Source organism: Poecilia mexicana, unplaced genomic scaffold (assembly GCF_051168715.1).
Source record: "Poecilia mexicana isolate PSO_F unplaced genomic scaffold, ASM5116871v1 scaffold_8, whole genome shotgun sequence".
Taxonomy (NCBI): Eukaryota; Metazoa; Chordata; class Actinopteri; order Cyprinodontiformes; family Poeciliidae; genus Poecilia; species Poecilia mexicana.
The window spans coordinates 7,316,727-7,338,775 of NW_028263377.1; the positions used below are offsets into that span (position 1 = coordinate 7,316,727).

Here is a 22,049-nt window from a genome sequence, read left to right on the forward strand (position 1 = left end):
AATGGGTCACAGCTGGACTCTATTTACTAATATGTGGTTTCCGGAGCCGATTGTTTGTGCTGGATTTTGCTTAGCAGTATCCGGGTAAATGGGGCTAAATATAAATGTATGCATGACAGCTCGTCATGGAAAGAACATCCATACCGAAGAACATCCGGAATGGATGCTCTTCAATGTCACGGTTATGTCCTGATTTGTGTTGGTAAATCACAAAAAATCCAAACAAAAGTCTGTGGTTGTGACATGACAAAATTTGAAAACAGATTCTTAAAAAGTCTTAAAACGAAGTCTGTCTTTAAAGGCCTTCTCAAATGAAATGTCTTAAAGGCTTTAAAGAAATTGGCCTTAAATACATTAATCACAGGTTTTAAATTTTGTTGTGGCAGGACTATTTAATGCTGCATATTGTAAACGTATATATGTCTGTGTGGGGATTTTTTCTCCTGAGACTTTCCTGTCAGGCAAAAGTTTGAGTCGCACACAAACATCTTCACTTCTTGCCGTGACTCGTGGAGGCTGAGGCTACCGCTAACTAGCTGCTAGTTTGCTAAATTAGCAAGTGTCTATGCTTGCTAATATAGCAGCAAGCAGATACTCTTGCTGCACATGCTGGTTTGATGAGGTTTTTTTTTAATCCCTCAAGTATATATTTGTTTTTTTGAAATATCGGTATCAGCTAGTTAATTCTAGTGTTAGCTAGCTATTAACTAGCTCGCATTTTTATGTCTAGAATGAGTAAGTTCAAATTTCTCGCCAGTTATTTTGGACATTTGTTTTCACCACTAGCTGTATTTTGTTGAGGTTAGAGGTTCATTATGTGCAAAACAAAAACCTGCTAGGCTGCTAACAGAACCCAGAAATTTCACTGTTTTGTTTCTATGCTTGTGTTACTGTTCTTTGTTTATCAGCAGGTTGTCTCCACAGCAGACACTCAGACTCACTGTATTTATTTCAACAAGAGATAAAAAAAAATCTTTACACAAACTGTAAAGAGCAGCACAGCTTAACTTGTATACCAATAAAATGTCAGGAGAAATAACTTTGACAAACTGCACATCTAAAATATTGTTAAAATAATTGTTAGAGTTGATTGTAACACAGCAGGATCCCCCAGCTACCTTAAGTTTTATTCAGAGTGGATTATATAGATAGGTCGTTAAAAGTCTTAAATTTTACCTCCTGAAACCAGCAGATGCTCTTAAAAAAACTCTGTGAAATGCAAATACTTTTGAAAACACTACTATCACAGCTTGAACACATGATGAACCTTATCTATGTTTTTCAGATTTTTTTTTTTCCCCCTCGGGAAATTGCTAATTTCCCACTCATTGCTAAAAACATTTCTGTCGTCTACATAACTCAAAGAATTGCTCATTGCGTGACTTATTTTAAACTGTTGTCCTCCCGCCCTCCTCTTTACGTTCTCCACTAAAGGTCGAGTGGGAGCGTGTTTCTCTCGCTCGACGTTATCTACGATGTGCGAAGGCAGTGCCGCTCCAAATCCAAACCAGACCGCTCGTTTGAGAGGAGCATTCTCTCAGCGGGGGGAGTGTTTTAGTTTTTCTCTCTCTCTCTGCATCTATGAGGTGCAGGGCCTTCACCAGAACAACACCACCTGCAACAGACTGCATGACCCTCATAAAGCACGCGCTGGAATGTGCTGGAACAGCTGCGTCTGTTAATCTCGGTGAAGACATTTTTGTTGGCTGATCTCGACGTTTGACAGGGTTGAGGGCTGTGGGGGCGAGAAGGGGGCGGAGCAAGTCTTAAGGTTCAGAGAGACATAGCTGCATAGCTTCTCCAGACCAAGTCGAGCAGTAAATTCTGCCTCCGTAGGAAACTCTACGTCGGCCGACGTTCACAGCTGTTCCCCCGGTTTATTTTTACAGAGCAGATAAGACGTTCCGGTTTCTCCCACAACAACCCTTGAGTTTGTCTGCTTCGTCCTGAGGGTGCAGCGGAGCCTGGCAGAGGAAGAGGCGGCGCTATTGGAGTCTTATGCTTGTGTTTATTGTAACGGCCTCTAATCCACTCAAGGCGAACCCTCCCACTAATGCTGTAAGCCGTTTGCACGTGTGGCCAACACTGGCAACGGCGGAGGAGAGCGCTCAGCCTCAGAATAGAGTTTAAGAGATAAAACCGACTCATTGTCGACAATGAAATGTAAGTTTCTTGTTTCTGAGGAGGCTTTGGACCTCCTACTGCTGCTGCAGCTGTTTCTAAAACGTGGGGTCTCAGTTGTCATGACGCCACCTGTCAATCAGGCCAGTGGGTTCGTCAGCAACAGACCAATCAACGGTCGTAAGGGACCTTTACTTTCCCGAAGTATAACTACAACATGTTCGTCCGTATGATTGATTGATTTTATGTAAATGGCACAGGGAGTATTAATAATATTAGTACAATGTACGTAATTATGCCGGATTTAGCTTAATTCCATCCATAGTCCCACAAAACAAACACATTCACTCAATTTGATACAGAAAAATATGAAAAACAGTAAAAACAAAACAAAAAAAAACTATATATAGTCTGGAAGCTCTTTTTTATTATGTGTTTTCCAGGCATATAGTGTCATTTTATAGCACAATCAAGTAACTATGTCACCTTCAGTTGCTATAAAAATGCTGAGTTTATCAAATATGACTGAAAAGAAATTTAACTTTGTAATTAACCTCCTTGAAATTGGGCCTCTGTCTCTTTAAGAAGCTCCTGTTCTTTCTGGAGCGCCGCCTTCAGGAAGTCATCACCACATGGCTCCTCTATTAGCCCTTTAACACGTTTTTACCAGCGTCGCAGTGAGAAGTAGCTTGTACGATGAGCTGAGCAGGTTCCAGCAGGTGTTTGGTAATTGCTGCTGGCTAGTCTGAAGGAGCTGAGTGGGGAGCTGAGGAAGCTCAGAGGCTTTAAAGCTACATGTCGAAGGAGGAGCTTCATCCTCCAAGGCGGTGCTGGGAACACCCACTCGTTTGGCACGGTTGAATGGTTGTGATGGAGAACGAAGGATTTCTAAAGCTGATTCTGATTCTGATCGAATTTGTGTCGATCTGTGAATTTCAAAAGAGGAGACGTCAATGCTGTAATCTGGTCAGTTAGAAAAGTTGAACTATCAGCTCAGTGTGACCGTCGCTTAGAAAGAACAAAAGACATTTTTGTTGATATTTGACTGATCTTTTCTGTGTGCAGGAGTCATATCGCCAGGTGATGAAGATGAGGCCGAAGGACCTGTGGAAGAGGCTGATGGTGAAGTTCAGGGGTGAAGAAGGCCTCGACTACGGGGGCGTGGCCAGGTCAGCACATCCAGTGGTTGCTGTGTTTTTTTTCCTTTCAGCCAAATCATTTTATCAGTCATGTTTCATCACACTGGCATGCAAAAGTATTAAAACTCCTTGAAATTTTCCATATTTTGTCTCAGAACAACCACAAGTTCTCTATTGGTGTGTTTTTGTTGTTGTTGTTGTTTTTCATTGTTTTCAGAAATAATATGAAAAATGTAGTGTATAGTGAAGTCTATGGGGGCACTGATTGTCACTGATCACTGATGTTTTTTTTTTATTTTTATTTTCTTATTTTATTTTTTAAAGCCTGACTTGTTTCCAATTTTGGCCGATAGCTATTTTTGTGTGTGACAAAAGTCGCTAAGTAGATCTATTTCAGACAGAAAAATGGTCCCAATTTCAGTTTCTAGATGTGAAAATTTGCAGTAAAAAGTTGTTCTACAAAGTACAAATCCATGTTTAAACACCATGTTTAATATTTCTTCCACTTCACAAACGTGTAGCATGTTTGTAAAAATAATAGTTCAATGTGGAATAAATGCATTGAACTATTATCTCCAATGTGTCGGTCTCTATTCATAGCACTGTGATTACAGGTCCAGTCAATAAATTAGAATATAATTACTGTAAAAAAGTCCATTTCAGGAACTTCATCACTTCCATCAATTCCATCTTAAAAGTCTGTTTGTTCGTTCTCATCATTTTCTACTTACAGCTAATAAAAACTTAACATTTATAATTAGAATAGACCAACAAAAAGAAAAAATTAATATAAAAATGTGAGTTTGAAATGAAATAATTTTTTAATGAGTAAAATGTCAAATATAAAATAATTAAGAAACCAAAAAATATACCGTATTTTCCGCACTATAAGACGCACCTAAAAACCTTCAATTTCCTCAAAAGCCGACAGTGCGCCTTATAATCCGGTGCGCCTTATATATGGACCAATATTGAGCCACAACAGGTCCAGCAACGGACCTTACCACAGGGGCTGCGTTTCATTGGCTAATGCCCATTTAAGGTCACAGTGCAGCTACCACGTGCGTGACCGTCTCACAAACACAAGCTACAGTAGTAAACATATGCTAATGTACATTGTGGACCATCAAAACCATGAATGCCGACTTACCCAGCCTTGCAAGAACAATAGGCATCAGTGATCTTGTCCACAGCTATATTTATGCTGAGGGTGTGAGGATCTGCTGTTTTCCTCATCTATCGGTAGCTTTTAGCTGGAGGCATCCACAATGTTGGAGGCATCCAGTGGCTCAAACACCTTTATGTCGTCCAAAAAAGATGACATGAACTTGTTGGTTCCCCTGTCCATTGTTGTGGCTGATATGTTGTGAAAATCCGGCAGAAATGCTACGCTAATTAACTCAGATCGAAATGAAAGACGTATGAAAGACGTCATGTTTACACAGACATGCAGTAGGCTGCTTACGTAGTTGGTCCACTACGGTAAGCAGCCGCCAACTTCTTTTTCCCCCGTAGAAGAAGTAGTGCGCGGTGCATGCTGGGATAGTTGTCAGAACACTGGTTTGTTAATAAAGTTTGATAATACATTTAAAGGGGGGGAGGGGCAGGGGAAGAGAGACAGAGACTGCAGCGGCAGCGTGTCGGTTGGTCTGTGTTACCCAGAAAGCAGTTGGGCATAATATCGCAACACCAACACCGTGAGTGAAACAACGACTGGGCCAGCCTACTATATAAAGTACTCGGGGACCATTTCTTTATTAATGTGGATGTGTAATAATAGAGTATGAAGCGTCTATTCTATGCGCCTTATAATGCGGTGCGCCTAATGTATGAAAAAAGTCCTAAAATAGGCCATTCATTGAAGGTGCGCCTTATAATCCGGTGCGCCTTATAGTGCGGAAAATACGGTACATAGATAATAATCAAACACAAAAAACCAAAACTTTCATATCCAGTTTGAAAAGTAGAAAAAAGATGATTAAATCCCTCCCCGTAACTGTCACATCTAAATTTGTCCCACATTATATATATATTTACGCATCAAATTTTTACTCATGTCACAATTTCTACTCTATCCAAGTATATATATATATATATATATATATATATATATATATAAAAAAGCAGTTAATGAAATGAATATTTAATAGCAGCTTTTTGAATGTTATTTTGAAAAGGTGCTTTTATTGTGACAAAGCGCCTCATCAGAAGACGTTTTTATGGTCTGAGCCCTGTGTGCTTCGCCTGCAGGGAGTGGCTCTACCTGCTGTCACATGAGATGCTGAACCCGTACTACGGCCTGTTCCAGTACTCCCGTGACGACATCTACACGCTGCAGATCAACCCGGACTCCGCCGTGAATCCTGTAAGTCGCAGGCTGATGAAAGCAACAGAAACGGAGCCTTCCGCTAAGACCCTGCCCACTTGGGGAAACTCTTCTGGGGGAATCCCATTCGTATCAAACTCCCATTTTCACCGGTTTATTGTGAAGATAAGAGTCGGGACTGTTGTGTTAAAGCAAAGACTGAAAAGACATGTTTCTGAAAAAGGAACCGTCTTTGTAGACAAAACAAAGAATATCATGCTTGAAGTGTGAAACTTCAATCAGCTGCTTTCGATTCAAAGCAGATCAGACACCGTCAGAGTTAACACGTTATTTTATCTCTCACATCTTTATCACAAGTTAGCATCAGTCCGTTGAACTGAAGCTTTCCCGTTTAGCTAGAACGAACTTGTAAAACTGCTTCTGCGTCACTCAGGGTTGGTACGGGCGCTTGAAATCCTGGAATTTCAAAAAGATGTTTTTCAAGGTTTGGAAAGCGCTTGATTTCTGTATAAAGTCCTTGAAAGTGGTTGATATTCTATCTGCACTGTTTTCTAATGAACTCTATGATGCTTATTGATTCTCTCATTGAGCAAACAGTGGAGAAGATTCTAAAAATAACAATCCAGACAATATTTACATTATTAATTGGAATTTGTCGTGTCAGTGATGTATCTGCATCACAATAATTGATAACCGATACGATAAATTCCCAGCCCTCGTTTGAGGCTGATTGTATTGCGGCTAGAGTGTCTTTGTTTCCACCAATGAGAAAAACGGATAAAATAAAGTAAGAAAAATATATATGTAAAATGTTTGGAAATGACTGAATTAACCCTGATCGGCTTGTCTAACACCCAGCCTGAATGTTGTTGTTTTTTTCTTCCCACCTTGCAGGAGCATTTGTCGTACTTCCACTTCGTAGGACGCATCATGGGGATGGCTGTGTTCCACGGCCACTACATCGACGGCGGCTTCACCCTCCCGTTCTACAAGCAGCTGCTGGGTAAACCCATCACCCTGGACGACATGGAGTCCGTCGACCCCGACCTGCACAACAGCCTGGTTTGGATCCTGTACGTCCAGGTTTTTTGGTCACCGTTTGTTGTTTTTTTTTTGTTTGCCGAGCAACAATTTGAAATGCGATTCTACCGTCAGGGACAATGACATCACAGGTGTGCTGGACCACACCTTCTGCGTGGAGCACAACGCGTATGGCGAGATCATCCAGCACGAGCTCAAACCCAACGGCAAGAGCATCCCCGTCTCCCAGGACAACAAGAAGGAGTACGTCCGCCTCTACGTCAACTGGCGCTTCCTGCGGGGCATCGAGGCACAGTTCCTGGCGCTGCAGAAGGGCTTCAACGAGGTCATCCCCCAGCACCTGCTCAAGGCCTTCGACGAGAAGGAGCTGGAGGTACGTCGCTCTAGTCCGCCGGCCGCCTGTTTTGATTCCGATGCGGTAACCCCGCCGTCTCCACCCCCGCTGCAGCTGATCGTGTGCGGCCTGGGGAAGATCGACATCAACGACTGGAAGTCCAATACGCGGCTGAAGCACTGCACGCCAGACACCAGCATCGTAAAGTGGTTCTGGAAGGCCGTGGAGTCGTTCGACGAGGAGCGCCGGGCCCGACTGCTGCAGTTCGTCACCGGATCCTCCAGGGTTCCCCTGCAGGGGTTCAAGGCCCTTCAAGGTAGATAGAGACATACAGATGGTTGCTACGGCGTCTGGAGAGGTAACCATTGTGGGTTTTCCAGGTCCGGACAGGGATGGAAAAGGAAAATATAATTATGGGGCCATACTTTGAAATTTATTCCCCAGTTCTTTCTCTGTCTGTCTTTCAATTTCTTCTTCTTGTCTTTCTCTATCTCTCTCTATCTCTTCTTTTCTTGTTTTCCTTCTTCCTTTTTTCTTCTGTTCTTTCTTGTGTATTTTTTTCTTTCTGTTTCTTACTTTTCCTCCTTTCTTTAATTCTTCCCTTCCTCCTCTTTCTTCCTCTCTTTCTCACTTTTTCTTTTGATTTCTTTTCTTCCCTCACTTCTTTCCTTCTTCCTCTCTCTTTAATGTCTCTTTTCTTCTCTCTTCATCTTTCTCTTTCTCTTTCTCTCTTTTATTTTCTTATCTTCTTTTCTTCACATTTAGAGTCTTGCTACTGTTTTCCATAAATTTGTGGTGCATTTTTCTACGCACTTTATTAAAATTGCTGTAAAAAAAGAAGAAACGAGTCTGGAATTTTAATATGGGAAAATATGACATTTGCACAAAAAATGTTCACGATGTTTAAACCCCTTCACTGTCATGACGACGCCGGCGTCCTCATGACCCCGTTGGCTAACCTGTCAGTGTTTTGAAGGTGGCGGTTAAAGGGTTAATTAGTTTGAATGGAGGAGCTGAAGCGGTTCGGCTCTTGTTGCTGATCTCGGTCTCTCTGACACTGAGGAGTGTTTGGCTCCGTGTGTCTCTGGGTTGTTCTGCTCTGGGATGAACCCTCTGTGGTCCAGTGGGTCCATCCTGGCAGTCGGCTCTGCCCAGACACTGAGCCACCCAGGCATGACGGTAAAGATGATCCACTGGCAGACCTCGGGTAACATGACTGTCTTATCTTGGGCCAAACGTCAGCAAAAAGTCGGAAGCTAAACAGATTTCATAAACGGAGTGGGACTTCAGTCATGACGTCAAAGTAAAGGGGATCATCTTGTGATCGCGTCTCTTCAATTTTTCACATTTTTTGTTAAATAAAGCTTGTTTGCTATAGGCTTCATAGATAATTGTAAAGAATATGATGTTAATGCTTCATTTACCAAATCCTGTTGTTGGTCATATTAATTGTTATGTAAATCTTTCCGTTTCTTAAGATATTCACAGTTTGCATCTAATCTGCTTCATGTAAATGGTGGCATAAATATTTCCGTTTCTGTCAGATAAACATTCTTGTTTGTGGGCAAACTCAGCTGTTCTTAGTTGAAACTGTTGATGGTTTAATGGTTTGATCCATGTCCACATAATTCAAAGTACCTTTAGCATGTGAAAGGGGCGCCATTATGTCGCTTCCAGGCACATAGATTCATTTTATATCAAGTTACAATGTCACCTTCCGTTGCTGTAAGAAAGTTATGTATATATCAAATATGGCTCAAATGAATTTGACTTGTAATGTAATTTAACTCCTTGAAATTGGGCCTCTGTCTCTTTAAGAAGCTCCTGAAACTCCGCCTTCAGGAAAACATCACAACATGGCTCCTCCTCATTAATCCTTTAACAACATTTTACCAACGTTGGACTGAGAAGTAGCTTCTATAACGAGTTCAGCAGATGTGCAGATCCACCAGGTGTTTGCTAATTGCTGTAGGCTAGTCTGAAGGAGCACATCGAAGGCGGGGCTAGGTCCACCCAGGCGTTTTGCACAGCTAAATGGTTGCAGGAGGTAAAAGGATTTCTCTAGCATGAATCAATTCAACGCTCCAGGTATGTTTTCCATGAGGGAATAACATCATAACAGGATGTAAAGCTAAAAAGACATTAATTTTACATAATACTGCCCCTTTAACTTTACTAATGAGGTTAGAAATTACACAGAACAATATCTTCTTATACATATTTTAACTTTTTCCTTGACTTTTTTTCTATGCTGAGGTTATCACACTGATGTCTGATCTGAACTCTGGTCTGAATGTCGTAAATTACATAAATAAACCCAAACCTTTTGAGTTGGTAGTAGGACAACAAACTGAAGAAGAGACTGTTATTAAAATATTTCTCTAAATGCTTCCCTCTGCAGGCGCTGCAGGACCACGACTCTTCACCATACACCAGATCGATGCCAGCACCAACAACCTGCCCAAAGCCCACACCTGGTGAGAAATCAGCGTCCAATCAGCGGGCAGATTCTCACTTTTAGGATTGATTAGAGTCAAACTCCACATTGTTGGCACCCTTCGTAAAGATACTAAAGATCTTTTTTATAAATCTCCTTAAATGCAGCAGCACAATTTATTTTTGGTACAATTATTTAATGGTCTTAAAGTGTTTTGCTTGTTGTAAAATCATTTGTGCCATACTGTACTGGCAAGTAAAATTCTTAGGCAATGAATGTATCTGAAACACTTTTTTATTATTTAAGCTTTACATTTTTGATCAGAATTTCCAGTAATTCCAGTAACTCTTACCAATAGTTGATTATTGGGGGAAAAAAGCACACCTTGTCGTGTACGGTAGAGGATCTGTGAAGCTGTGGGTCGTTACTTTTATAAAATTCATGGCAACCTTGAGTATATGGCGTCATTACTTTGAAATACCAAGAGATTCTGAACAAAAATTAGGCCCGTCAACATTATTGGATTAATCTAAAAGGGTTTAATGCGTTAATATTACATAAGGCAGATTGATTGCATTAGTTATTTTGACTTAAAAGCAGTCTTGTACTGCGGTCAACAATGCAGAGTTGCAAACATGAGTGAAGTCAAAAAGTGGTGAGCTCAGCAGCAACTTTCAGTCTAAATAACAAGCAAACGATGTTTGGTTAAAACCCAGGAGGTTTGTACATATTGTAACTATGAATTATCCTTCCACCCAAGCACAACCAGATTAAAGTTTCTAACGTTTGAAACAGAATGACTTCTTCTTTGAATAGTAAGACCTGGAAAATAGAGAATCTTCAGACATATTTGGTTTGAGACAATGTACATATTCTCATTTTAGGCTTAGAAAGTTAACCATAGTGAGCTGACAGAGAGTCGGTGTGTGGGTCGCCTTATTTTTTTTAACTGAACCAAAACACACCAAATTCAGCAGCACATCTACGTGTTAAGATCGTCAAAGTCAAGCTAGCATGACCGACCTACTTCTCTCACCCTCACTTTTTTTTTATTAAAACTTTTTCTTTACCTGTGTAATCTGATACCACTGGGTGTTATCTGCTTGTAAGAGAGTTGACAATTAATTATATATTACACGTACATTTAAGATTTAGTGCGTTATGTTGACAACTTGACAGCTAAAACCAGTGGCAGAGGGTGAACTTTTTTCATTGGATGTAGGAAAAGGGCATTAAAAAACTGCTGCTGGTAGTTTGTTGTTGAAATCAATTATTTACCAAGAAAACATGTTTTTGGAAAAGCTTCACTTAAATTTAAAGGTGGACTTTCCAATGTCCAAAAACAAACACTGAATTTATTTTGAATTTTACACGTCTTTAATAACGGGGCTGTCAGTAAGTGCGGGAGATGCCGTCGCCTTCAAACTACTTTTTACTGACTCTGTTGTCTTTCCTCCAGTTTCAACCGAATCGACATTCCTCCCTACGAAACCTACGACAAACTGTACGACAAGTTGCTCACTGCCATCGAGGAGACGTGCGGCTTCGCCGTGGAGTGAACGGTCGACGCCTGCAGGACTCGGCAACAACCAGAAGCTCCCGGGGGGTTTGACCTCAGCAAACCACCGACTCCAGAGCGAGGCGTTCGGTCCGGGGCGGGGAGGGAAGGATTCATACTCTGACATGTAGCCAAACTAAAAGATGGGAAGAACACCAGAAAAAAGCCTTCTTCCCTTTATATCATTTTTTAATCATTGAAAAGGATATTTCCAGCTGCTAATAACTCTATTTACTAACTTGTGGAACCTTCAGATTTTGCTGGCTTTTTTTTTATTATTTCAGCATTTAAAAACAGACTTTATTCCACGTAGCAATTCGTCATTTTTACCCAGCAGAACGCGACAAAAATCACATTTATAAACGACTGATTTTGTTTGCCGCAAGCAAGGATTAAAAAAAATTTTTTTTAATGTTTTTTTACAAGCATTCGACGGTCGCAGGTCACACTAAATCCGGATGCAGATAAACCGGAGCCTCCGAGCGACCGCGCCGGGGCCCGTCGGCGTTGCCACGGAGGCGACCTGTGAGCAGAAGAGGAAGGGAAGGTCACATACTGAGCTGCAACCGACTGTTTACAACCTCCTCCAAAGACACGCGGGGGCCTGGGCGCCCTGAAACCTTGATCCGCACATTTCAAGAGCTAGTTGTGTTTGAAAACGAGTAAATGAATGAATTGCCTGAAATGTGATATTTTTTTTTTATTATTTTGTATAACATTTGGGGTTTTGGGTGGGGGGAACAAAAGAGAAACAATAAAATTCTATGTAATATATATAATTTATTGCTATTCTTCCAGAAACCCCCCCTTTTTTTTTTTCACCGTTTCTGGGGAAAAAAAATCTTTGAAATGTTGCCCTGTTTTTTTTTTTTTGTTTTTTTTTTTTTTTACTTTTGTTTTGTTTGCTTAAATTATGGGAGACAGTTTGTGGAAACTTGACTGAATTTCATGGAAGTATATGCTGTGGTTAATGTGGACAGAATCTCTACTACTTACATTGGGAGAAACTCGTCCTAAAGGCAAAAAAAAAAAAAAAGTGCCATAATCATTTTTGGAAATCAACAAACTTTTTGCAAAATATTTTGCTGACCCTTTAAAAATCTACCAATTCTTTTCTTGTTTTTCTTAATCATTTCCATCCTGGAGTTTCGTATCGTTTGTAGCTGGACTATATTCATGCAACTGACGGTGATCTTAAACGTATTGAGCGATTTGACTGAAGAGCACAGAGTTCATCGTTATCCGCTTTGTGCCGCCTCCATGTTACACGTAAAGAAGAAACCTCTACTACCTTGCAGCCATGTGGTGCTAAATAGCATTTACTTTTGATATATATATATATATAAATATATATATAAATATATATTAGCAGACCTGCTCACTGACATACTACTGCTTAAAGTGCACATCACTCTACTCATGCGAATGCCTGTTTTGTGGCCCACAAGAGCTCTTATTGGCCACATCCTCAGGAGCTGCCATATGTAGTTTGTAATATTTAAAACTAATGCTGGCCATTTGTCTTGACTTTCTCAATGTTGAAAGATTTAAAAAAATGTCTTTTGCATTCATATTTTCACAGCAGACGAGTAACATTTTTCAAAAGCAGTTTTTTTTTTGTTGCATGTGTACGTATGTGCTTTGGCTTGAAAGTCGACTGAATGAGATGAACTCAAATGAATTATTCGGTCCTATCTAAGATGGGGATTTGTTCGGTTTATTGTTTTCACGGTTGAAATGTAAAATTCTTGAATGTCTTTTTCTTTTCTCAAAGATGCTGCCTGTTGAGCAATCTCTAAGACCGTGGACTGTTCTTATCATTTGCATACACTTAAAAAAAGAAGAAAGAAAAACAAACTTTCACAAACGTTTGCAAAGTGAAAAAAGTGTCCTCAGATGGTGCTTTGTACAGTAATAAGATGTTGTTCATATATGTGGATCAAGCAAAGTGTAATTTATCTTTAACTTAAGTAGAATTTCTTTGGTTTTGTTTTAATTCCAATCTGCAAAGAGGAATTGCACACAAACAAGATGAGGTTGCTGTGAGTATTTAATGCAGCATTTATGAATTCACCTTTAAAAAAAAAAAAAAAAAGTCCAGTGCACAAGCTGATCCCAGCTGCTTTCATGGCAAAGCAGAGTCCCTTTTTATTTAAAAAAAAGGTCAAAATTATGAGATTTTTTTTTTCTTCTTCCCCAAACAGCATGATCCACTAGCAGGACTATACTTCTCATAGCCGACTGATGCAATTTTATGTATGTTAACACTATCATTTTGTAAGAGCATCTTATTTTTGTGTGTAATTAGTTTGAATTAAACTTGCCTTTGTCTAACAATGTAAGGCCTTGTACAACAACACGTCCTGAGTTTTCTTGGGCTACGGCCGTCAGAGGAACGCGTAAACGCTTGATTAGCTTAACAAAGGTTGTGAGTGGTTTCAGTTTCAAATGTAAAGAGACGGAGTGGTTCAGATGGCCCAATCTAGCACTGGTACTCACGGATACCAGACGGCTGAAAAGGAGCAGGATTCTTTTTGGAGGGGGTGGGGGGAGGTGTTGATTACGGCCTCTTTGTTTCATCAATGTGAATCGTCCCTTCAAGAAAATCGATACTGACCAAAGTATCGATTTCATGCTGATCGTGGTTTACAATACTTTTTTTCAGTGTGAAATTTGTTGCATGAAGAGAAACACTTACTTTATGGAGTCAAAATAGAATGCAGTGGAATTAAGGGTTATTTAATCTGGTTGGGCGTTTGTTTTTTAAATTTAAGTGAGTTTTATTTATTTATATTTTTTAGGATATTTCAACCTTTTTTCAACAGCCACAAATTTTTAATCCATTTTACTGAAATTTTGTGATTGGAAAGAGTGGTGTATAATTGTGAAGTAGAAGTTTAGGACATTTTTATCCCATCTACTGTTTGGTGACAAACTTTAATCAGCTAATATTCTTCTTTCATTTTGACTTTATTGGTTAATTAGGTGACTTATGAAAACAATGTATCATACTTTTATTTTACTTAGGGATATCTGAGGAAAAGAAGCCAGAAACAAATACTCACCACACTTTTCAGATTTGCATAAAAAGTACCACAATGTATCATTTTGTTTTTACACCGCGTATACTTTCTGGAGGTCAGGTAAAATAATAATAAAAACATGTAATAAGAAAAAGCTAGGATTAGCAATAAAAGGCACCGAGGGACGCATGTCAGAGGTTTCACTAAAACAAAATACAAAATTTCTGAAATTATTATGAAACGTTAATATTTTCTTCGAATCAAAATATTGTGAAGTATATATATATATATATATATATATATATATATATATATATATATATATATATATATATATATATAAACTGGGTTGGTCCTGATTGCGTCATTTACTGTAATATGTGTAGGCATCGGAAGTAGGTCGTATTACCCCTTTTTCTGTCTGGTACATATTCTTCCGCCAACATTCGTTGCAGTGAAGCCATAAAGTTAACCATGTATAATATTCAACAAACGAATATTTATAAAAATTGCTTTGTTGTTTTCGCCAAGCTTTTCAATTACAGTAGATTTGAATTATATTCGCTGACATTTTGCGTATACACCGTTTTTCTCTTTGTGTGTGTGGTTGTGAGACACTTACGCTCTTGTCTTCCCTTGTATGGGAAATTAAAAGTGCAGCGACACCAGTGAATAAAGACTGTAATTCGATTTTACGGTGAAAGTCATATAAAAGTCAGTTTTCTTTGTTCTTTTCGCGTTTTAGGAAATGCTGGGATCGAAACTGGTGCGGCGGATGAATCCGTCGGAAGTGAGACTTTCTGGACCATATATAAACCGGGCCTCATTTCGCGGTAACCGGCATTTCAGCACCACTGCCGGCCCTGTTTTCTATCTGACGCCGAGGCCGCTTTGTATTTATATACTTTTTTTAATTCGTACGTTTTGTTCACAATATGCCTGGATATTCAGACAGAGACCGCGGCAGAGATAGAGACAGAGGGTAAGTCCGTTATTTGTTTTGTACTTATTGTTTGAAGATTTTCACTGTCGCGTGACATGGCTGACGACACTTAAGATGAATTTTAAAAAGTGTTGCTGGGGGCTACTAGACGTCCTGAAGTCACCACATTTACCACACAAAGGTAGTTTAGGTGTTTTTATCGGTAGAACGTCAATGTTTTGAGTCTTTCTTCGCTTCATTTAGCCTGAGGCCTTGTTTGGCCTCGTGCCCCGGCGCAGCTGCGTTTCGTTAGCTAGAGGCTAACTTTTGCTCAACCGGCACCAAGGCTAGCCACTACTGTGAGCTCTTAAAAAGTAAACCCAACATCATGGAAAACGTTTTAATGGTTTCTGACGTTTATTTGATCTTTGGATTGGCGTTATGCCCGGTATTTATTTGTGGCGAAGATACGGTTATGGAACACTGCTAATATGACGCTAACTTGGCTAGTCGGCTTCTCGCCATGTGGCGGCGTTGGAAAGCGGACACAAAATGCCGGCACGGCTCTTTTTTTTTCTCTCTCGTTCCTTTCTCTCCAATTGTTCTCATCTGGTTGGAAGGAGTCGTACGCAATAGTTTCCTCGACCCAATCCGATTAACTTTTTAAGTTTGCCAATAAAAAAAGTCAAATGATTTCTGTCTCTAGGAATGGCTTTAACTTTTCCAATGAGACGAAGATTAGGTATTTGGTTTCAAACTTTTGAACGCATTAAAACTATGTGTTGCCACCATTTTAGTTCTACATTAATAAGCTTATTTTTTAATTTAACCATATTCAAGTGTTTTCCCTCATATTGTCATGATTTTTTTTTATCTTTTCCCCGTTTGGTATAACAACAAAGGACTCTGACATCAAAAAAGATCTTTACAGTCAAGCTTTTATTAAAAAGCTTAATTTTGAGGACTTTCCATTATTCTAATGATGTCATGATGATTTTTATTTTCCAGAGTCAGAACATCTTGTTCTACCTGATATTATTTTTAGTACTTACAATATGGGATCTGGTTAAAAAATCTCATCCATCAAAAGCAAGACAATTGTGGTATAAAGCCACTTAAAAATACTTCCAAGGTCAATTTGTAATACTGCACTCATCACAAATACAGTTTAGTTGGACCAAGAGTTCTTTTAATTGCATTAATTGGAACTAAAAGAATTTAAATCTTGGAAATTAACAGGGATTCTCAATGCTAATAAGTTATGTTTTTTAAATCTACAGTTATGGCGGTGGTCCACCCCGATTCGGTGGCAGCCGGAGTGGAGGTGGAGGAAAGTTTGGCAATCCAGGTGAGCGATTGAGGAAGAAGCACTGGAACCTGGATGAGCTCCCAAAGTTTGAGAAAAACTTCTATCAGCAGCATCCTGATGTCGCCCGTAGATCACTGGTATGTATAGGTTATGGAGCAGCAATATATGTAGGTTTCTGTGTATATGTTGGTGCTTTATGATCATTTCTGACCACTGAACTGTTTGTTTTAATTTGCAGCAAGAAGCTGAGCAATACAGAAGGTCCAAAACTATTACAGTGAAGGGGAGGGACTGCCCAAATCCCATAACTCAGTTCCATGAAGCAAGCTTTCCCTGTAAGTTTGTAAGAAAAAGGTACCAAAAAATCTTTAGTAGAAAATGGATGTCATTGAACAGTTTTCCATATTTTACTTGTTTAGCTTATGTGATGGAGGTCATCAACAAACAGAACTGGACTGAACCAACACCTATCCAGGCTCAGGGTTGGCCTTTGGCTCTCAGTGGCATGGACATGGTTGGCATTGCACAGACTGGCTCTGGCAAGACACTTTCTGTAAGTTGCACATTTTCTTTGGCCCACAGCATAATTTTAAGCAGTTTAACTGCAGTATGTAGTGTTGCTAATCAAACTGTTGCTTTCCTTTGCAGTATCTTCTGCCTGCAATCGTGCACATTAATCACCAGCCTTTCTTGGAGCGTGGGGACGGTCCAATTGTAAGTTAAGACTTTAAAGTGGTGTCGTTTTGACAAGACATGCATGTATTAATCAGAATTAAATTTAATATGTTGCTTTTTCTTTCTGGCAGTGTCTGGTGTTAGCCCCCACTCGTGAGCTGGCCCAGCAGGTGCAACAGGTGGCTGCTGAATATGGCAGAGCTTCTCGTCTGAAGTCCACCTGCATCTACGGAGGCGCACCAAAAGGGCCTCAGCTCCGTGATTTGGAAAGAGGTACAGTTCTAGTGTCTGTTCAGAACTATGCATGGAATGTGTTTCAAAGAATTTGCCTCTCATGGCGTATCTAATGGGTTTTAGGTGTGGAGATTTGCATCGCCACTCCGGGCAGGCTCATTGACTTCCTTGAAGCAGGAAAAACGAACCTTCGCAGATGCACTTACCTGGTGCTGGATGAGGCAGACAGAATGCTAGACATGGGGTTTGAGCCACAGATCAGGAAGATTGTTGACCAAATCAGGGTATGAATTGTTTATTCAATCCTTTGCTGCAGAAGCTGTTGATTGGCTGATGTGTTGTATTTGGCTGACTGTTGAATTGTTGTTGCAGCCTGACAGGCAGACTCTGATGTGGAGTGCTACTTGGCCTAAAGAGGTTCGCCAACTGGCAGAAGACTTTCTGAAGGAGTATGTTCAGATCAACATTGGTGCACTGCAGCTTAGTGCTAACCATAACATCCTGCAGATTGTGGATGTCTGCAATGATGGAGAAAAAGAGAATAAGTATGTACTTGTGACTCGAACTGCAAATTGCGCACACAGCGCGTTTCAGGAATTTTGAACTTGATGTGAATTTTCTTTCAGGCTAATCCGTCTGCTTGAGGAAATCATGAGTGAGAAGGAGAACAAGACCATAATTTTTGTTGAGACAAAAAGGCGGTGTGATGACCTCACTCGACGAATGAGAAGAGATGGGTGGCCAGCTATGGGAATCCATGGTGACAAAAGCCAGCAGGAGAGGGACTGGGTCCTTAATGGTAATTATCTGTTCTAGATTAAGTTGTAATTTATATTTCTCATTTTAAGAAATATGCCAGTCTAATTCTGTCTGTCTTTGATGTTCTTTAGAGTTCAAATTTGGCAAAGCCCCCATACTGATCGCCACTGATGTTGCGTCCAGAGGCCTAGGTCTGTATCCTCTAAACTTCACCCTTTCATACGTTTAAAGCATTTCTAAAAGAAAGTGTTTGCTTTCTTTAACACTTCTGCTTCTTTCTGAGTTTCTCCCCTGACCTGAAGGAGCAGTCTGTGTGGCAGGGCCTTGGCATGACAAGCCCAGGTATCCAGAGGGGGAAGGAGGATTCTTGGAGGTGTCCAGACTGGCGAGGCACGGGTCTCCCAGTCATGCAGATGTACAGAGGTGACCAGGCCCAAACGAAGCATAATGTGCTGGCCTGCCTAAAAATGGGGGAGAGTTGAGGGCTGGCCAGAGTTCCTCCCCCATCTTTGTTTTTTCTGGCCATGGTTTGGACTGCTTCACACACCCAGGTCTAACTGTCCCAGCTAAAAGCCAAGCTACACTGCCTCCTTTTTGTCTTGCATGTACTTTTGGATTCTGCATTGCAAGTCATTTGAGCCAATTAAGCTGTTCTAGCGAGACATTCGAAGCATGGCTAATGATGCAGTTCCATAAACCTCAGTCTGAAGAGCAGTCCGATCTTACCTTCACCTCTGTAATGACATGGCTACTGGCGCTTTTGGTGACAGTGGGACATGGTAGTTGGACACGGTTGGACAAAATCCAAGCTCACATTCCTCCCTCGCCTGCGTTTCAAAGTCATGTCGAGACCTGCCAACGAGAGACATTATGGTCAAGTGAACGCTCGGTATGGAAAAAGATGGCATGCTGAGAAGGGGTTGACCTGTAGGCTTCCTTCCAAGGGGGTCTGGTCTACAGGTTAACGGCAAAGTTTCAATTCAGTAGCCAGCAAGGAGCTACGGGGGTGGGAGGGTTTTTTTGGGGTTTTTTCTAAGAGGAAGTAGCGTTTTATAGAAACCTTTTTAAGAGACTGGGGGTTGTTCTGCAATGGGAATGGATTATTGAATGCATACTCCTGAAAGGTAAGGGTTTTGCTCAAAGTATGAGAAGCAAATGGAGTGTGCATCATTTTCTTTTCCCACCGTAGTCTCCCGAAATACAGTTAACGCTAGTCTTTTCCAAATTTAAGGTTTATCCAACTCTTTGATCCAATGACGAGACTAATTTTCTTTTTTTTTGATCTGGTTGTTGTGTTGGCTCTGGCACACACAATGTGTTGCCTTTCTTTCTGCCACACTGCAACGTCTTACAGATGTGGAAGACGTGAAATTTGTCATCAACTATGACTACCCTAACAACTCTGAGGACTATATCCATCGCATTGGCAGAACGGCTCGTAGCCAAAAGACTGGCACGGCCTACACCTTCTTCACTCCCAACAACATGAGGCAGGCCGGCGACCTCGTCTCTGTGCTGCGCGAGGCCAACCAGGCAATTAACCCAAAGCTCCTCCAGATGGCAGAAGAAAGAGGAGGTAAATCTAATTGGTGAGACGCAAAAACTGTGCCGTAAAAGGCAGTTACTTTTCTTCCGCCGTTTGTTTCTGGGCTGGATTAAATATCAAGCTGGTTTAAAAGGTATTCGAGACGAATTAAAAATTGTTTTCTTTACCTTCCAGGTCGTTCAAGGGGCGGCAGAGGTGGTGACTACGACCGTCGGGATAGGTATTCCTCTGGAAGGCGTGATTATGGCGGCGGTAGGGATAGAGATAACAATAGAGGATATAACAACGGACCAAACAAGGGTTATGGCGCAGGTTCTCAGAACGGAGGCTATGGAGGCAGCAACGGTGCCAGCAATGGTTACGGTGGAGGGAACTACAACACCAATGGACAGTCAAACTTCGGCACCAATCAAGCAGGAGCTTTTGTTGCCCAAAACAACTTCCAGGCCCAACAGTTTGTTCCCAATAAGCCCGTTGCACAAAATGGCACAAGCCATCCTCAGTACCAGTTCCCTCAGGCCCAGGTGCCTCCTCAGCTTCCACCCCAACCTCAGCATCCACCCCAACAACTTGCCCCTCAACAGCATCCTCCCCCGCCACTGGTGCCGTATCCCATGCCTCCACAGTTCTCTCAGTAAATGCCCCACATACTTGAAAGAGGTAATTTATTGCATTTTGTCTTTTAAGTTCTTTACCTAATTTGAAATTTTTGTATTTACACAACAGGGTTCTGTCAACCTATGAAGCCTTTTAAGATCTGCAGTGCAGCAATAGTTTTGGTTGCACATTTGTTTTCCTGTATTTAATTTGTTACATTCCTCAGAAATATTTAGTTTGTTTTGTACCAGAAAATTACAAGTGTATTGGTTTCCATGTGTAGCATTCAGTGATCAGCTCTTACATTGAAAGTGCACTGCATGATCTTTGAAATAAAACCATACAAAAGATTGTTTTGTGGTTGTTGTTTTTTTGTTTTTTTTCCCCTGTTTTTTCTCAGCTTATGTACTACCTTTACAGTCCAGCAGGTGTCATACTTTCAAAGAATAGTAAACTGGGCTTTAGATGGGGGTTTTAGTGGTAGATGACAGGTTTATTTAGAATTTGGTGAGGATAAAGCACCCCCAGGTCGAGAGTGGGAAAACTTGATACCAGAGGTCTTAAATTTAAAAATACTTTTATTAATCCCAAAGGGAAATTATTGGTAAATGTCTCACTAATTCAGATTCTTCTGTTATTGTAGTTATGAAGAGTCCTTTGCAAAATCATCTCCAGGTGACTTTCACTCCAGTTGTCTCAGAACCAGCATTTCTTATGCTGTTGGGGCTTTTTAGGTCCCTAAAGTAAAATAAGATTGAAGTGACAAGAAAAAAAATACTATATCCCATATTGGTGTACTTGGACAAAATAGAGATGACTTTCCATCAGATTGGGACTTAAGGAGGCCCTGAAGATCTGAGACCACAGTGTCTGAGGTTACTACAGTAACACTAAAACAGACTTAAAATCTGTTTTTATTTGTACTGGCCCTGCTCAGGCCAGTACAAATAATCAAGGCCTGTCTGAAGTTTGCTAGTGAACATCTGAATGATCAAGAGGAAGACTGAGACCAAAATGGGACATTTTGGTATAAACTCTACTCACTGAAGGACTAGAACAATCCCAAGAACACCACTCCAACTGTGAAACATGAAACTTGTATGAGAATGCTGTTCTGCAAAGGAGATGGGATGACTGCACTCTTGAGTGGATTTGGGGAGCATGTAGAGATTTTGGGCAAAAACCTGTCAGAGCATTGAATATGGGTTGATTCTGGGCCTTCCAGCACAATGGTGACCTGAAGCACTCATCCAGGGAAACTAAGGAGTGGCTAAGAAGCATGTCAAGGGTTTAGAGTGGCCTAGCCAGTCTCCAGACTTGAACTGTAGAAAATCTTGAGATCTATGTTGACATTCTGTGTTGCCCTGAAACCTGAAACATCAGGAGTGGGCCAAAACCCCTGCTGCAGTGTGTGAAAACTTGGTCAAGAACTACAGGAAACATCTTCCTTTTAACAATTTATTTTCTGAATGTTTGACCAAACTTTGATCAATACATTTCACAATTGTGATGTTTCCATTAAATAAAAAAATTAAAATCTCACATCATTAAAAGTCATAGTAAGTTGTTAAAAAACACTATCTTCCTACCACTTCCTATCGTCTTCGTGGTTTTCGCCAGTGGCAACGTCCGTTTGTTGATCACATGACTGTACGTCACCACTACTCGTGGCATATAGGCTATTGCAATTTTGCGAAAGACAAATTTTGACACAGTAGAAAACCCACCCAAAGCTCTTTTTTTAAATTTTGAAAAAAAAATTGTCTGTTTTTAGAAAATGCCTGTTTTTATTTAGCAAATTTATGTTTGTACTTCCTATTTGCGCCGTTACGTGTTCAATGTAAACGCAGCCAATAATGTAAAAAAAAAAAAGAAAAAAAAACTCCAGTTGTGGTTTCACAGCCGACATGTTTATTAAAATCATCCATAATTAAAAGTTAATCATAGTTTAGAAAAAGTCCTGCCAATAAAATCAGAAAAAGCGTTTTTTTTAAAGAAAAACCTGATTTCGCATAAGCGGAGGGCAGA

General features: G+C 40.5%; 2 protein-coding genes across 3 annotated transcripts in view; both read left to right on the forward strand.

The window, feature by feature from the left end:
• Positions 1–13,313, forward strand: part of smurf2 (SMAD specific E3 ubiquitin protein ligase 2) — a 69,235-nt gene extending 55,922 nt beyond the window's left edge. The window contains exons 13-19 of the mRNA XM_088008136.1: positions 3,187–3,290; positions 5,511–5,625; positions 6,481–6,659; positions 6,742–7,000; positions 7,076–7,277; positions 9,363–9,438; positions 10,858–13,313. Of these exons, the coding sequence (XP_087864262.1) occupies positions 3,187–3,290; positions 5,511–5,625; positions 6,481–6,659; positions 6,742–7,000; positions 7,076–7,277; positions 9,363–9,438; positions 10,858–10,957 (1,035 nt within the window). The 3' untranslated portion in view covers positions 10,958–13,313. The remainder of the gene's footprint in view (positions 1–3,186; positions 3,291–5,510; positions 5,626–6,480; positions 6,660–6,741; positions 7,001–7,075; positions 7,278–9,362; positions 9,439–10,857) is intronic.
• Positions 13,314–14,799: 1,486 nt separating this feature from the next.
• On the forward strand, positions 14,800–20,372 carry ddx5 (DEAD (Asp-Glu-Ala-Asp) box helicase 5). Of its 2 annotated transcripts, none has more exons than XM_015013718.2 (12): positions 14,800–14,961; positions 16,182–16,347; positions 16,449–16,545; positions 16,630–16,763; positions 16,859–16,924; positions 17,017–17,158; positions 17,243–17,403; positions 17,492–17,664; positions 17,746–17,918; positions 18,010–18,069; positions 19,233–19,467; positions 19,599–19,695. In XM_015013718.2, exons 1-12 carry the CDS (start codon positions 14,915–14,917, stop codon positions 19,624–19,626), a joined length of 1,482 nt encoding a protein of 493 aa, XP_014869204.1. In that variant the 5' UTR covers positions 14,800–14,914; the 3' UTR covers positions 19,627–19,695. The 2 variants fall into 2 exon arrangements, with proteins under 2 accessions (XP_014869204.1, XP_014869203.1); XM_015013717.2 differs by having other exon boundaries at positions 14,801–14,961; positions 19,233–19,454; positions 19,599–20,372.
• Positions 20,373–22,049: the final 1,677 nt, after the last annotated feature.

Coding starts and splice junctions, on each gene's coding strand:
- ddx5 (XM_015013717.2), top strand. CDS start 14,915: ATGCCTGGATATTCAGACAGAGACCGCGGCAGAGATAGAGACAGAGG. Junction 17,919..18,009: donor GAGGGACTGGGTCCTTAATG/GTAATTATCTGT, acceptor GATGTTCTTTAG/AGTTCAAATTTGGCAAAGCC. Junction 18,070..19,232: donor TGTTGCGTCCAGAGGCCTAG/GTCTGTATCCTC, acceptor AACGTCTTACAG/ATGTGGAAGACGTGAAATTT.